At 34.1% G+C, this 16,069-nt stretch overlaps 2 protein-coding genes across 2 annotated transcripts in view; both read right to left on the bottom strand.

Moving 5' to 3' along the window:
* Positions 1-4,914: 4,914 nt before the first annotated feature.
* LOC142241737 (uncharacterized) lies at positions 4,915-5,636 on the bottom strand. The gene is made up of 2 exons (XM_075313531.1): positions 5,567-5,636; positions 4,915-5,499 (listed from the first exon to the last, which is right to left on the bottom strand). The coding sequence occupies exons 1-2, from the start codon at positions 5,633-5,635 to the stop codon at positions 5,008-5,010; spliced, it is 561 nt and encodes a 186-aa protein (XP_075169646.1). The 5' UTR covers position 5,636; the 3' UTR covers positions 4,915-5,007.
* Positions 5,637-12,694: 7,058 nt separating this feature from the next.
* The window catches only part of Nep5 (M13 family metallopeptidase neprilysin 5), an 82,552-nt gene continuing 79,177 nt past the window's right edge, over positions 12,695-16,069 (bottom strand). The window contains exons 8-9 of the mRNA XM_075291553.1: positions 13,528-13,726; positions 12,695-13,475 (exon numbers count right to left, since the gene is read on the bottom strand). Of these exons, the coding sequence (XP_075147668.1) occupies positions 13,131-13,475; positions 13,528-13,726 (544 nt within the window). The 3' untranslated portion in view covers positions 12,695-13,130. The remainder of the gene's footprint in view (positions 13,476-13,527; positions 13,727-16,069) is intronic.

Raw genomic sequence — 16,069 nt, 5'->3', positions numbered from 1 at the left:
AGTTAATATACCCCCCATCCTATGGTGGTGGGTATAAAAAACAAAAAACAATCTTTTCTGGCTAATTGTATTTTCTCTCACATCTTTCTCACTTCTATGAGGTTCTTGGCACCTTTTCTGTAATACAAACAATGTAGAAGAAATTATTTGATTTTATAAAATTTTTAAATTTTACCTCTCGCCTGGACGGAGAATCGAACCGCGGAGCAAGCAATTTGTAAGCCAACACACTATCCACTGGGGTACGTAGTTGTTATTGTCACCAATAGACAATTATCCATATAAATTATAGTTATATAGCATACCTTGAGGCGCCCACGAGCCGATTAAACAAACAGAAACAAATTTAGTTGGGCACCGCAAAGGGGTTTGTTTCTCTTAGGGGCTCTGCAAGCCAAAACGGGGGATCGGTTTATATGGGTGCTATATATAATTATAGACCGATGTGGACCAATTTTTGCACGGTTGTTAGAGACCATATACCAACACCATGTACCAAATTTCAGCCGGATCGGATGAAATTTGCTTCTCTTAGAGGCCTCGCAAGCCAAATTTGGGGGTCCGTTTATATGGGGGCTATACGTAAAAGTGGACCGATATGGCCCATTTGCAATGCCATCCGACCTACATCAATAACAACTACTTGTGCCAAGTTTCAAGTCGATAGCTTGTTTCGTTCGGAAGTTAGCGTGATTTCAACAGACGGAAATGCTCAGATCGACTCAGAATTTCACCACGACCCAGAATATATATACTTTATGGGGTCTTAGATCAATATTTCGATGTGTTACAAACGGAATGACAAAGTTAATATACCCCCATCCTATGGTGGAGGGTATAAAAAGAAAAAAACAAAAAACAATCTTTTCTGGCTAATTGTATTTTCTCTCACATCTTTCTCACTTATAAGTTATATTTATATAGCATACCTTGAGGCGCCCACGAGCCGATTAAACAAACAGAAACAAATTTAGTTGGGCACCGCAAAGTGGTTGTGGTTGCTACGTTGCCTTGGATGCCAAGGGTCGTGGGTTCAATCCCTGCTTCGTCCGAACACCAAAAAGTTTTCTTTTTTTTTTTTTTGTTTGTGTTTACATATATTCCAGATATGTTCGCAAGATTCCGAAAAGATGTTCAACATTACATACGACTATATTAAATTTTTACTATGAACTGTAAAATGTGTCTTACTAAAGAAAGTCAGAAAAGAACAGTACTTGATATAAACGACATGGACTGTGTTGTTGGTTCAAACATAATTTTTTTATTGAGAAAATAAAAATTTTGTAACAAACGAATTTTTTGGGTAATAAAAGTTTAAAATTTTTTAAGCACTTCAAAAAATTCTAGCAAAAGAAAAATGTTTTCGCTACACGTTTTCCAAACGTTTTTTCTTTGCGTGCAAAGGGCAGGTCCCCTACCCGGCCAAAGTGTGCAAAAAGTTAAAGGATTATTTTCTGGAGACCACCCTGTCCTTCATTTTAGTTCATTAGTTGATTTTACTTCAATTTGGCCAAATGTGAGAAAACTGTTCTTATATTAATTATTTTTTGCTTACTTTAATGAAGTGAACTAAAAATGAGAAAAAAGAGTTTTTTTTATAAATGAAGTACACAATTTTACTAAATATATTTATACATATTTTCCTAAAATGGGTGAAGTTTGCTGAAATTGAGTTCATAAGTACATTTTACTTAAATTGTGTCTGTCTAGAATTTCATAAAAAAAAAATATTATTTTATAAATTTACTTTAATTTGCCTAAAATTATTAAATAACTTGTATCATGTTGCAAATATTAAAATATTTTAATTTAAATTTTCTAATTCAAATCTACATTTTCTTTCATGGTGAGTTCACTTTATTCTGGGTGCAAGTATAAAAAATGAGGTACCATATACTAATTTCACAGCCTCCCTCCGAACCTCTGTAAATTTCAAGCAAATTGGAGAAGTTTTTTTACGAGAAAATGAAAGGTCAGCCTCCCCGACAAAATATCGAAAAGTAGCGGATTGTTATCCCAAACTTCCTTAAAAGCACATCAGAAAACTCTGATCAAATTTTCAAAAAGTCGGGCAAGGGGAATGTCCCTTTCACCGATCTGATATCTAACAAGTATATACAGCACTAAGTTCGTCCGGGCCAAATCTTAAATACCCAACACCATGAACCAAATATTACACTCAAAAAAAAGTGAACTCTCTATTTCACTAAAGCCATATTAACTTTATATTAGTTCATAGAATCATTATGTTTGGAAAAAGTTTATTTTAGTCAAATAATTTTTTGCGTATGTTAGTTAAATGAACTAAAAAACGGGAAAAAGTTATACACAAATAAAGCATAAAGATTTCCTAATTTCGTATTTCTTACAAAATAGTTCATTATTTCTTTAAATTTTTAAATTTTACCAAAAATGTGGCCATCATGAACTTCGTATGTCACTAAAGACATTCTTGCAATTTTGAACTCCAAGATTTCTCTTAAAACTACAAAATTTTCTTTAACTACTGAAAAAATTTAGTTATTTCTAATAAATTTTCTTGAATTTGTCGAAAAATATTTACTTATTTTTGCCATATCGGAGTGATGCCAGCGCTTGTAATACCGTTTAGTTAAAATTTTCTAAAAAAGTTCCAAATTTTCTAAAATTAATCGAAAGTTATCTTTCCTGGTGGGTTCACTGTTTTTTCAGTGTAGGGTTTCCTTTGAAATTTCAGGAGGGCTTGAGGACACTTCCCGAAGATAAATTTAAAGATTTCACCTATGAGGACTATATCAGATTCTGGATTTATAAGAACCAATTTTGTTTGAGTTTTAGAGGAATCATTAATATCTATTGTAAGTGTACAAGAAAATTATAAAATAACGTCTTGATTTGAAATCTTAAATCTGTAGAAGTGAAATCTGGAAATTTTACATTGAGTTTTAAGACATTTTCATGATCAGTGCGCCTTCTACACCCTCAAGAAGTGAAGTCGGTCTATATGGAGGCATTACCAACTGGACCGATTAAAACTTAATCCGATAAACGTTTTTGTGAGCCTAAAATACCAGAATATTTACAATTTCAGGCAAATCAGATAAAAACTACGGTTTCTAGAAACCCAAGGAGTTAAATCGGGAGATCGTTCTTATGGGGGCTATACTAAAATATGGACCGATACTCACCGTTTTCGGCACACCTCTTTATGACCCGAAAATACCTCTAGATTTCCAATTTCAGGCAAATAGGATAAAAACTTCGGATTCTAGAAGCCCAAGAAGTAAAATCGGGAAATCGGTCTATATGGGGGCTGTACCAAAATATGGACCGATACTCACCATTTTCAGCACACCTCTTAACGGTCCTAAAATACCTCTAGATTTCCAAAATCAGACAAATTGGATAAAAACTACGGTTTCTATAAGCCCAAGACCCCAAATCGGGAGGTCGTTTTATATGGGGACCATACCAAAACATAGACCGATACTCACAAATTTCGGCACACGTATTTGTGGTCCTACAATACCTCTAGATTTCCAATTTCAGGTAAATTGAATGAAAACTGCGGTTTCTATAAGCCCAAGACCTAAAATCGGAAGATAGGTCTATATGGGGGCTATACTAAAACATGGACCGATACTCACCATTTTTGGCACACCTCTTTATGGTCATAAAACACCTCTAGATTTCAAATTTCAGGCAAATTGGATAAAAACTACGATTTCTATAAGCCCAAGACCCCAAATCGGGAGGTCGGTTTATATGGGGACTATATCAAAACCTGGACCGATATAGCCCATCTTCGAACTTGACCTGCCTGCAGACAAAAGACGAGTTTGTGTAAAATTTCAGCACGATTGCTTCATTATTGTAGACTGTAGCGTGATTACAACAGACAGACGGACATCGTTATATCGTCTTAGAATTTCTCCCTGATCAAGAATATATATACTTTATATAGTCGGAAATCGATATTTCGATGTGTTACAAACGGAATGACAAACTTATTATATCCCTGTCACCATTCTATGGTGGTGAGCATAAAAATAAAATAGCGGATCTTTGTCTAGATGACACCTGCAGCCTTTCCTGAAAATTTGATATTCAAAAATAAGCTACTTTATTTTACTACAAAATTACCCTCTATGTAGAGGTGTGCGCGTGACACGAAATTGTCATGACACGCGTGAATCACGTGATTCGTAAACAAAATCTGAAGCAACTCTCGTGCGTGAGAAATAAAATCAGTGCGTGAATAAAATTTCTGCAAAACCATGCTCACAAAAAAAATTAAGATTTAATTCTTTCTCGTATGTTAACTGAAATAAATTTAGCTGTCGAACTATATTCAATGAATTCATGAATTTTGTTACCTTTGCTCATTCCCGGTTGGAAAATGTCGTGAGTCACGTGAATTGTCGTGAATCGTGTGTTAGCACGAGTCTTTAAAAGTAGTTCGTTTGTAAGCGTGCGTGACTATTGGTTTTAATGGCGTGAATGTGTATGGCTACCACACGTATGGTGCGTGAATGAACATTTTCTTTATTGAATGTGCGTGAGTGTGATTGAAATTTCACTCAAGCGCACACCTCTACCTCTACGTTATCTAATAATTTCAAGTGAATGGGTTCAGCCGTTTTTGAGCTTAAGGTCAGTACTATGTTGGCTTTTGAAAACTTCGCGGTTACTTTATTAAAACAGTTCAATATAGAGCAGAGAAATTAGCCCAATTGATGCGCAGTTTCTTGTTCCTCTAGATTTCGGCAAGACTTTACAGGACTATGTTTGTTTTCATTTATAATTTGATTATTTCAGGAAAAGTAATCGCGAAAATAAAGTGACTCGAAACCCCACATTTACCCGGAATATACAAACAAACATAATTCGGCTTATATAAATATATAGATTTCTTTATTTTGACATAATTTTGTGAACTGATCGCATATTCAGCAATAACCTGTGGTGCTAGATCATCCAGTGCAATTCTATAGACTATGGTCCATTCAATTGAGAAACTTGCAATTATTCTTGTGGTCTAACGCGGACTTCGATGAAAATCTTTGCTTGTCCTTGCCTTGTGAATATGAAAAGAACTTCATAGTAACCCGACCTCATATGGGATGGTAAGTCCTCATTGCTCGCCCAGCAGTTATCGAATTTAATAATCCGTTTAGTTAGAGGAGGTCTAAAAGTGTTCTCAAAATACAGGGCATCGTTAGTACAATTTCGTAATTGATTCATTACCATTTTACTGAAGAATTCGTTAATAAAAACGGAGAGTGTGCTCTTTTGGATACTAATTGCACAACGTACATAACTGTTAGGCATACCAGTAGAACTGTAAAATAATTGAGATTCAACTTGAAAATCATCATCTAAATCCTGCAATATTTCAACTGTTCCCACTGCCCTGTAAGTTCCACGTGAAACCTGCTTAACTGCCAAGTCTATAGTCATTACATCCGGTATGGAATTTTCAGATTTTAAGGAAATTAAATCATATGTCCAAGATGGCTAGAATTCATAAAGATTTAAAGTTGGCGTTTAAATATTTTAATTAAAACTTTTTGTTTTTCCATACCTCTTTGGTTCTAGCTGCCATCAGACGAAGCACAAAGAAAATTAATGTAAGTTTAAAATTTTTATACATTTTCAAACTGGAAACGCAAAGAAATCTAACGTTTAAATCATTGTGGATAGGAGATTATATATCATTTCATTTGGCATTTGGATTATTTGTAGCCTATAATTTAACATCGGCTATTGTAAGATCAATGCAACGATTAGATAATGGATAAACTCTTTAATATTAGTATGATTATTTTATAGAAAACAAAACAATTATATACAAAGAATAAAATGTTTCTGTTTTAATCACGAAATTAAATGGTGCAATTAATTATATCTGCCACCCTAGGATGGCGGAAATGTAAATTTTCAACCATATTTATCTTCAATCTTCTACATACAGTAGATAAGCGATAAAAGAAAGTCAGAAAACCCCACAATTGTTTTATACCCTAAACCACATTCTGATCAGGGCATAACAACATTGATCTGTCAAAAAACAATATATACGGCCGTAAGTTCGGCCAGGCCGAATCTTATGTACTCTCCACAATGGATTGCGTAGAAACTTCTACTGAAGACTGTCATCGACATAGAATATAGAAATACAATTTTGACAAAATTTTCTATAGCAATAAAAATTTTGGTAGATTATTTTTGGCTCGAGTAGCAACCATGATTATGAACTGATATGGACCAATTTTTGTGTGATTGGGGATCGGCTATATATAACTATAGACCGATATGGAGCAATTTTTGCATGGTTGTTAGAGACCATATACTAACACCACGTACCAAATATAGAAATACAATTTTGACAAAATTTTCTATAGAAATAAAATTTTGGTAGATTATTTTTGGCTCGAGTAGCAACCATGATTATGAACTGATATGGACCAATTTTTGTGTGATTGGGGATCGGCTATATATAACTATAGACCGATATGGAGCAATTTTTGCATGGTTGTTAGAGACCATATACTAACACCACGTACCAAATATAGAAATACAATTTTGACAAAATTTTCTATAGAAATAAAATTTTGGTAGATTATTTTTGGCTCGAGTAGCAACCATGATTATGAACTGATATGGACCAATTTTTGTGTGATTGGGGATCGGCTATATATAACCAGGGCTGTGGAGTCGAGCCAATTTTGCTCGACTCCGACTCCAGCATTTTTCATCAGCTCGACTCCGACTCCGACTCCGGAGTCGACTCCGGGTAATATAACTAAATCTCATTTTAATACCACTAATTTGTAGTTCTATTGTGGGGGTACCGTAAGTGGACGATATAAAGTATCGTGTTTATTTATGTGTGCCAAAAAGATCTTAATTTCACATTAGATGCCAATTGAATTCTATATTTAAAATTTATGGCAATGTTTAAAAAATAAAATAATGATATAAATACCCATCATAATATGAGAATATACCAACAGTATATGTATTTGTGGACAAAAATTATTGATACTATTTCAAATCCTTTAAATTTGTTGCGAGCTATATAAAGGTTTATATTTCCATATGCATGAATTTGAATCTGAATCTATTTAGACAAAATTGTATATACTTCTACAAAATCTATGTACTTAAAATTTAAATCTAACGTTATGGGACGTAACACAATTTTAACGAAAAATAAAAATGCAAGGAAAGTCTAAAGTCGGGCGGGCCGATTATAATATACTCTGCACAACTTTGTATTTAGATCTACATTTTGATAAAATCTCAAATCAGACTTCTACAAAACTCGGGCAATATTTGGGAAGTATTTATAATTGTTTAGACAATTTCGCAAAAATGCATTTATGATTCATTCATTGAAAAATTTGAAAATTTGAGTCATTTCTACAAGTTTTCGACTTAGCAGCAATTTTTCCAAAATTGTATGCTCACTGAATACAATTTTGGAAAAATTTTTGTCTAGTAAATAAAATTTAGCAAAATTTTATATAGAAATAAAATTTTGGAAAATTTTCTACAGTAACAAAATTTTGACTAAATTTTCTATAGAAATAAAATTTTGGCAAAATTTTCTATAGAAATCAAATTTTGACCAAATATATAGAAATACAATTTTGAATAAAATTTTTGTAGAAATAAAATTTGGCAAATTTTTTTATAGAAAAAAAAGTTTGAAAAAATTATCAATAGAAATACAATTTAAAAAAAATTGTGTAGCAAACAAAATTTTGCAAAATTTTCTATAGAAATAAAATTTTTCAAAATATTCTATATAAACAACATTTTGACTAAATTTTCTATAGAAATAAAATTTTGACTAAATTTTATATAGAAAAAAATATTTCTATATTAATAAAATTTTGAATACATTTTTTATAGCAGTGAGCATCAGTAAGAAAAAAAATTGAGAAAATTTGCTATAGAAATAAAATTTGACAATTTTTTCTTATAGAAATAAAATTTTGAAAAAATTATCAATAAAAATACAATTTTAGAAAAATTTTTGTGTAGTAAATAAAATTCTGCAAAATATTCTACAGAAACAAAATTTTGACTAAATTTTCTATAGAAATAAAATTTTGACAAAATTTCCTATAGAAATAAAATGTTGACCAAATTTTCTGTAGAAATAAAATTTTGACCAAATTTTCTGATAAAAAAATCTATTACTATAAAATTTTGGCAAAATTTTCTATAGAAATACAATTTTGACTTAAATTTTTATAGAAATAAAATTATCAATAGAAATAAAATTTAAAAAATAAAATTTGTGTAACAAACAAAATTTTGCAAAATTTTCTATAGAAATAAAATTTTGCAAAATATTCTATAGAAACAAAATTTTGACTCAATTTTCTATAGAAATAAAATTTTGACTAAATTTTCTATAGAAAAAAATATTTCTATAGTAATAAAATTTTGAATAAAATTTTTATAGAATTAAAATTTTGACAAAATTTGCTATAGAAATAAAATTTTGACAAAACTTTTTATAGAAATAACATTTTGACAAAATTTTCTATAAAACAACTTTGAAAAAATTTTCTGCCAATATTCCACATATGTATATTGCCTTAAAATAAAATAAAAATAATATCGATTGTTCGAAACATTTCAAATAAATTGATATGGGCATTAAAATGGATCGATCCAGCCCATCTGCTAGTCAAACATTCTAGGAAACATAAAAAGATAGCCGTAATTGGAAGTTGATTTTCATTTACAATCATGCTGTACATTGATCGAATGAATAACGCAATGGAAACTAATTTGCGTAAAAACTTGCTTAGTTACAAAAATGTGAAGTGTTTTAAAAAATTTGGTTTAGCCGGAGTCGGAGTCGAGCAAAATTTTTACGACTCCGACTCCGACTCCGACTCCAGCAAAATCTTCAGACTCCGACTCCAAGACTCCGACTCCGACTCCGGCTCCACAGCCCTGTATATAACTATAGACCGATATGGAGCAATTTTTGCATGGTTGTTAGAGACCATATACTAACACCACGTACCAAATTTCAACCGGATCTGGTGAATTTTGCTCCTCTAAGAGGCTCCGGAGGTCTAATCTGGGGATCGGTTTATATACGGGCTATATATAATTATGGACCTATATGGACCAATTCTTGCGTGTTTGTTAGAGACCACATACTAACACCACGAACCAAATTTCAACCGGATCGGATGAATTCTGCTCCTACAAGAGGCTCCGGAGGTCAAATCAGGGGATCGGTTTATATGGGGGCTATATATAATTTGGACCGATATGGACCAATTCTTGCGTCATTGTTAGAGACCATATACTAACACCACGTACCAAATTTTAACCGGAACGGATGAATTTTGATCTTGCAAGAGGCTCCGGAGGTCAAATCTGGGAATCGGTTTATATGGGGGCTATATATAAGTTAGGTTAGGTTAAAGTGGCAGCCCGATTAAGATTCAGGCTTACTTAGACTATTCAGTCCATTGTGATACCACATTAACTAAAAGTACCTATTACATATGGGCACTTCTACTTTCAACCGCTGAACCTTCTCGATTATTTTCCTTTGTTGAACAAACCAGATTGTTCCAAAAAAATAGCAGACTGCTTAAGTTAACGTTTTCCAGATCCGCCAGTAATCTGAAGCATATGCTCCTAAAAGTTGCTTGCGCTTTATACTTCGCGCCAATAGTTTTTTGCAAAATCGCCTATAAGGCCGTTTTAGCAGATATCAGGAGTGATATCTGTAAGGTAGTCCCTAGCCTTGCCAACTCATCTGCTTCGCAGTTCCCCGGTATGTTCCTAAGGCCAGACACCCATATTAGGTGAATATTGTACTGCTCAGCCATCTCATTGAGAGATTTGCGGCAGTCGATGGCCGTCTTCGAGTTGAGGAACTCAGAGTCCAAGGATTTTATTGCAGGTTGACTGTCTGAGTATATATTAATGCCCACATTTTTTTGGAACATTACTTCTCAGCCAATTCGCCACCTCTCTTATTGCTAATATTTCAGCTTGAAAAACACTACAGTGATTAGGTAATCTACTCGCTATTCGAAGTTACAGATCATTAGAATATACTCCGAAACCCACTTGCCCATCCAATTTGGAGCCATCAGTGTAGAAATCTATATATTCTTTATTCCCCGGGGTCTGTGTGCACCACGCCTCACTGTTGGGGATTTGAGTTTCAAACTTTTTTCGAAAAGTGGACTCGCCAAAGTGTAATCCACTACGTTAGGGGCTATATATAATTATGGACCGATATGGACCAATTTTTGCACGGTTGTTAGAGACCATATACTAATACCATGTACCAAATTTCAGCCGGATCCGATGAAATTTGCTTCTCTTAGAGGATCCGCAAACAAAATGTGGGGATCGGTTTATATGGGGGCTATATATAATTATGGACCAATTTTTGCATGGTTGTTAGAGACTATATACTAACACCACGTACCAAATTTCAACCGGATCGGATGAATTTGGCTTCTCTAAGAGGCTCCGGCGGTCAAATCTGGAGATCGGTTTATATGAGGGCTATATATAATTATGGACCGATATGGACCAATTTTTGCATGGTTGTTACAGACCATATTCTTACACCATGTATCAAACTCCAGCCAGATCGGATGAAATATGCTACTCTTAGAGGCTCCACAAGCCAAATCTGGGGGTCCGTTTATATGGGGGCTATATGTAAAAGTGGACCGATATGCCTATTTGCAATACCATCCGACCTATATGAATAACAACTACTTGTGCCAAGTTTGAAGTCGATAGCTTGATTCGTTCGGAAGTTAGCGTGATTTCAACTGACGGACGGACGGACATGCTTAGATCGACTCAGAATTTCACCACGACCCAGAATATATATACTTTATGGGGTCTTAGAGCAATATATCGATGTGTTACAAACGGAATGACAAAGTTAATATACCCCCATCCTATGGTGGAGGGTATAAAAACGTGCCTACCAAATATATATAAAAATATATTGGTTTTAGACTCCATAAAATATATATCGATCGACGCAGAATCTCCTAAGTCGAACTAGCCTTTGGTGTCCGTCCGTTTGCCCATCTATTTGTTGTTTGCAGGACGGGCGCTATAGAATTTGGAAAAAATTTCATAAACTTTATATATAGCTCTCATATATATATATATGTTTCGCCCAATTTCGATAAATGGGGTCAATTTGTGCTTCTTTACCGATCGCCGTCAAATATGACCCTCAATTTTGGTAAACTAATTCTCCACCCCTTGAGTGTGCCAAGTACCATCGACCATACACCACCCATATATATTTATCGCCCGATTTTGCGAAATTTGGTCATTAGCATCATTTATTAAGTGATTTTACTCAATCCCATATCCATGAATTTCAGCACAGACCCCGGAAATAAACGTTATATAAATATCCACACCGATGGCTCCCCATTGGATGGACAAATGGGTTTCGGAATATATTCTTAAGACCTGGGACTTCGAATAGCGAACAGATTTCATAATAACTGTAGTGTTTTTAAGGCTGAAATGTTAGCGATAGAAGAGGTGACAAATTGGCTCAGAAGCAATGTTCCAATAAATGTTGGCCTAAAGATATACTAAGTCAGTCAAAGCCTTGCACTCTGTGTTCCTAAACTCGAAAATGGACAAAGACTGCCGCAAATCTCTCAACGATATGACTGAGCAGTACAATATTCACCTAATGTGGGTGCCTGGCCACACCTCCAAGCTCATACTGTGTGAAAAGTGTGTTTGATGCCGAATCTCCGACAAGAGAATTGCAACGACATCAACCACATAAGGCCTCATTTAAACTTCAACCTCCTGATATCTGCTACAATCGCTGCCTGATAGGCGAGTTTGCAAAAACTATTGGCGTAGAATAACAAGACTACTGCATGAGCTGTCATGATGCGGAGGAAAAGGAATCAACACCTCTTATTCGAGTGTCCAGCATTAAGAGTAAGACGTAAGCGAATTGTAGACATTTAGATTTAGATTTCTTGTGGTCCTGGAAAATTTAAACCCTACAATATAGATTTGCAGGTTTCTTATGCATTTACACTATACGAAAAAATATGATAGCAACATGTGATAAACAAGCGTAGAAATCGGACGGAGGCGACTATATCATACCCTTTTATAACATTTTAAAACTTCGCTTTTTCATCCATGCCCTTCCATGCAACACACGAACATGACCTTATACTACCAGATTTATCGCCGCAACATGTTGTGTCGTAGGGTTTATCTGACCGTGTAAGGTGCTTTTTAAGCAGTCTGCCAATGTTTGTGGAACAATCAGCTTGGTTCAACAGAAGAAAACAATCGGGTTGGTGAATGAACTTTCACTTCAATAAATCTGCCAGCTGTGATAGCAACCTGAAGTTGGTTGTAATACATATCAGTCACACTATATTGCGACCGGGCATAATCACTTTGCGGAGAAAAAATAAAGAGCCCCCAAAGTTCAGTTGATCTTTACGGGGAGCCTGGATGCAAATGAACTTACCTCAGTCGATGAAGAAACCAAGTTGCATTTTCTTATATGTAAAGATCTTCTATTTATTTTTGAGCTTCCTGTATAATGCGATATAAAATACAAATTTAGATTTTACTTACTGAGCTTAGAATGTGGTTCTTACAAAATTTTTTACTTAGATTAATATGTAAAATAGGTTTTAGCAAATATAGTTTATAATGAAGGATTTATAATAAGTTTCATATAAATATTTACAAGATTAATACAATAAAAAATAGTTTAACATCACCACTTTGTGTTTCATTAGTATTTGCTTATAATTTTAAAAATTAAAAAAATATAATCTCATTCACTTCAGGGCCGACATTGTCGATTTAGTATTCAGAGTTCTGCAGAGTCAACATAAGTACAGAGACCAGTGATTCAGTTAAATATTCCTGCTCCATCAATATTGGCTTGCAGCCATTTTAAAAAAAGTAAGTAAAATATTGCATTTTTGGAACTTAAAACCTCTTTTGATATTATTATGCTTTTCTGGTTTGAGTAGAAATTCCAAAAATTCACAAAGACCTCTGGAATGCCCGCTTGAGGTGTCAAAAATTATTCGACCTATTTATCACAAATGACAATATTACCAAATACGACATTTTCGACTTTTAGGATTCATTCCCGAACCACGGGGACATTTAAATGTTTGAGCAAATTCTTCAGAGTTGGTTAGAACACCTTTCAGGCGAAATCTTCCAGGACAATGGGAATCTTCGACAGCATATCGTGAAGCTGCTGGAGTATAGGCTTCACACCACAGATTACCAAACGATATGAAGAACAACTGTTCATGGTTGTAATGTTCTAAGCCTGGTAAACGCATTTTTTCTTTTCCATTCTCTTTAACATACAAACGATAGGCATAGAAGGCTTCACGCATACCCCCATTGTCGGCTATATTTTCACCCAATGTTAATTCGCCATCAATCTGCAATAAAATTATCAGTATTTATACCATTTAATGTTTGAAAATTACTCACATATTCCTCAATATCTTCTAAATAAAAGTTTTTGTATTGTTCCACAAAACATTCAGTTCTATTTACGTACTCCTGAATTGTTTCATTTGACCACCATTGCACCATATTGCCATTTTTATCAAACATTCGTCCACTATCATCAAATCCATGGGTTAGCTCATGACCCAAAATTGTACCGATAGAACCATAGTTTAAAGCTCTAAATAGGAAAGAGAGCAAATCATTTGATATTAAAATATGTTAGATACACACCTATCGTGGTCAAATACTCAAGAACTTGTGGTGCATTTAAGTGAAGCGAAAAACTGGAATATTCTGTTACGGTTTAGTGTAGTTTTCAATATAATGAATTAAAATTGAATTGATACTGAATTCCCATCCCTAAAAATCAAATTAAAAAGAGTTACCTTTTTAGACTAATCGTAAATATGTAAGAGATTAAAGCTTAAGCTGTCATAACTTTAAGCATACGGTGCTTCAAACCGACACCGGTCAACCGGATTCAATTACACAACCCGAAAGCGGATGGTGAAAAATTGGCATTTTCGGTTAACGGCGAAAACTGGGTTTTGACCATTGGTAAACCGGTTTTCTATATTTCAATGAAATTTTTATCTTCCGAAAGTGGGACTTTTTGTATAGAGGTGTGTACTGAAGATGAAAAACAACACCACCCTTTATACGACGATTTCGCATTTTTTCGATAAAACTGAATAGAAATTGTGGTCCTGCACCAAAGATAGTTTTCCCAGATCGAAATGTTAGTCAAACGAGATTTCGATTTATTGCAAAAAAAAATAAAAATAAAATAAACCACAATTTATCAGAAGCGTTTTTCGATTAGGTCAAATCTTTGTTATTTGCTTCTAAAGAATTAGAAAGAAAATGTCGTTTCTCTAAAATTTCGCTCCTCAGAAATGAAAAATTTTGTTTTCGAAACAAATCGAAACGCGTTTTTCAAAAAAATTGGGATTTTTGGATAAACCAAAAAACGACTTTTCAAAACACCGGATATTTTGGCACTATATTTAACTATCAACTCTGTGTTGTATTTGTTTTATTAAAAAACAACAGTGGACGCACCAGGAAAGAAAATTTTGGTTAATTTTAGAAAATTTTAACTAAACTGTATTACAAACGCAAATGTCACGCAGATTAAAAAAAGGATACATTTTTCGACAAATTCAAGAAAAATTTTAAGACATAATTATTATTTTTCATTTGTTAAGGAAAATTTCGAAGATTGAAGGAAAAAGTTATAGTTCAAAATTGCAAAAATGTCTTTAATACAATACGAAGTTATCTGTGCAAAATTGAACGAAAATCGGTAGTAAACTTTGGGCTCTGTGGTCATATGAGTGTAAATCGGGTAAAATATATATATGTGGGAGCTATATCTAAATCTGAACCGATTTGGCTGATATTTTGCAAGTTTTTCGAGACACATAAAATATTCGGATGTACGGAATTTGAAGAAGATCGGTTGATAAACACGCCAATTAGGATCAGATCCGTGATAAATATATATGGCAGCTATATCTAAATATTAACCGATTTTTTCCAAAATCAAAAGCAATTATCTTTGTCCCAAAAAAAGGCCCTATGCCAAATTCGAAGACGATCGGACATAAGCTGCGAACTGTACTTTGCACACAAAAATACATGAACAGACAGACGGACATAGTTAAATCGACTCACTAAACGATGGGTCTCCGACTTTTCCTTCTTGGCGTTACAAACAAACTGTGGTAGTGGTGAAGGGTATACAAATTATCGTAAAAATTCCCACGTACGGAGTTTTGATATTTGTCGATTTCCTTCCTGGCAACGCTATCCCATTATTTAAAGTACTGTAGGAAGTGTTCAGAAATTTGTTGCAAAAACGTCATACAATTTGCAGCCAAAATAAAAGCTGTGGAAATTTATTAAGATGCCGACAAAACCATTAGGCCTTCATTTTATAGCTGGCGTTTCATCCCGAAGTTAAAATCTTTGGAGTTTTAAGCCGTAGTTAAATCACTGAGATCTTCTGATCTGCAATTCAATCCACAAGACCTCTGGATAGGTCTAATGCTTTTAAATCATTAGACTTGAATTATATCCAGTGATTTTCGGTCTGCAGTTCAATCATTGAGAACCGCCGAGAATATCTCAGCGGGTTGCAGAGAATTTAATAGTGAGAGCCTTCTCATGGTACCTTTTACTGTGAGATTCGTTATAAGTTAGTTTGGAAAGAGGATTCAGGTTGCCCAGTCTCATATCGGCTGACATATACCTTAGCCAGTATTCGGCATGCTGTGCGTTAACGCTTTGCGTAGTAAAGATAAGATAGTGACAAAGGTTGTGTTCCAAAGTCTCATCATCCTCAAAAAAGTCCTACATGCATAAACATATGCTGCTCGAATTCGGCACATTTGTTCTCGGCCATTATTTCTTGCTGCTCCTACACGTAAAGAAAAAAAACGTTTGGAAAACGTGTACCGAAAACGTTTTTCTTTTGTTAGAGTTTTTTTGAATTGCTTCGAAAATTTTAAACTTTTAT

This window comes from Haematobia irritans, chromosome 1 (assembly GCF_050003625.1).
Source record: "Haematobia irritans isolate KBUSLIRL chromosome 1, ASM5000362v1, whole genome shotgun sequence".
In the NCBI taxonomy this organism is placed as follows: domain Eukaryota; kingdom Metazoa; phylum Arthropoda; class Insecta; order Diptera; family Muscidae; genus Haematobia; species Haematobia irritans.
This window is presented reverse-complemented; position numbering and strand designations above follow the sequence as displayed.

Excerpts from the sequence above, each read along its gene's own strand:
- LOC142241737 (XM_075313531.1), bottom strand. The coding sequence starts at position 5,635 with ATGTATAAAAATTTTAAACTTACATTAATTTTCTTTGTGCTTCGTCTG. Across the intron at positions 5,500-5,566 it reads TGGCAGCTAGAACCAAAGAG|CCATCTTGGACATATGATTT; the intron begins GTATGGAAAAAC and ends TATGAATTCTAG.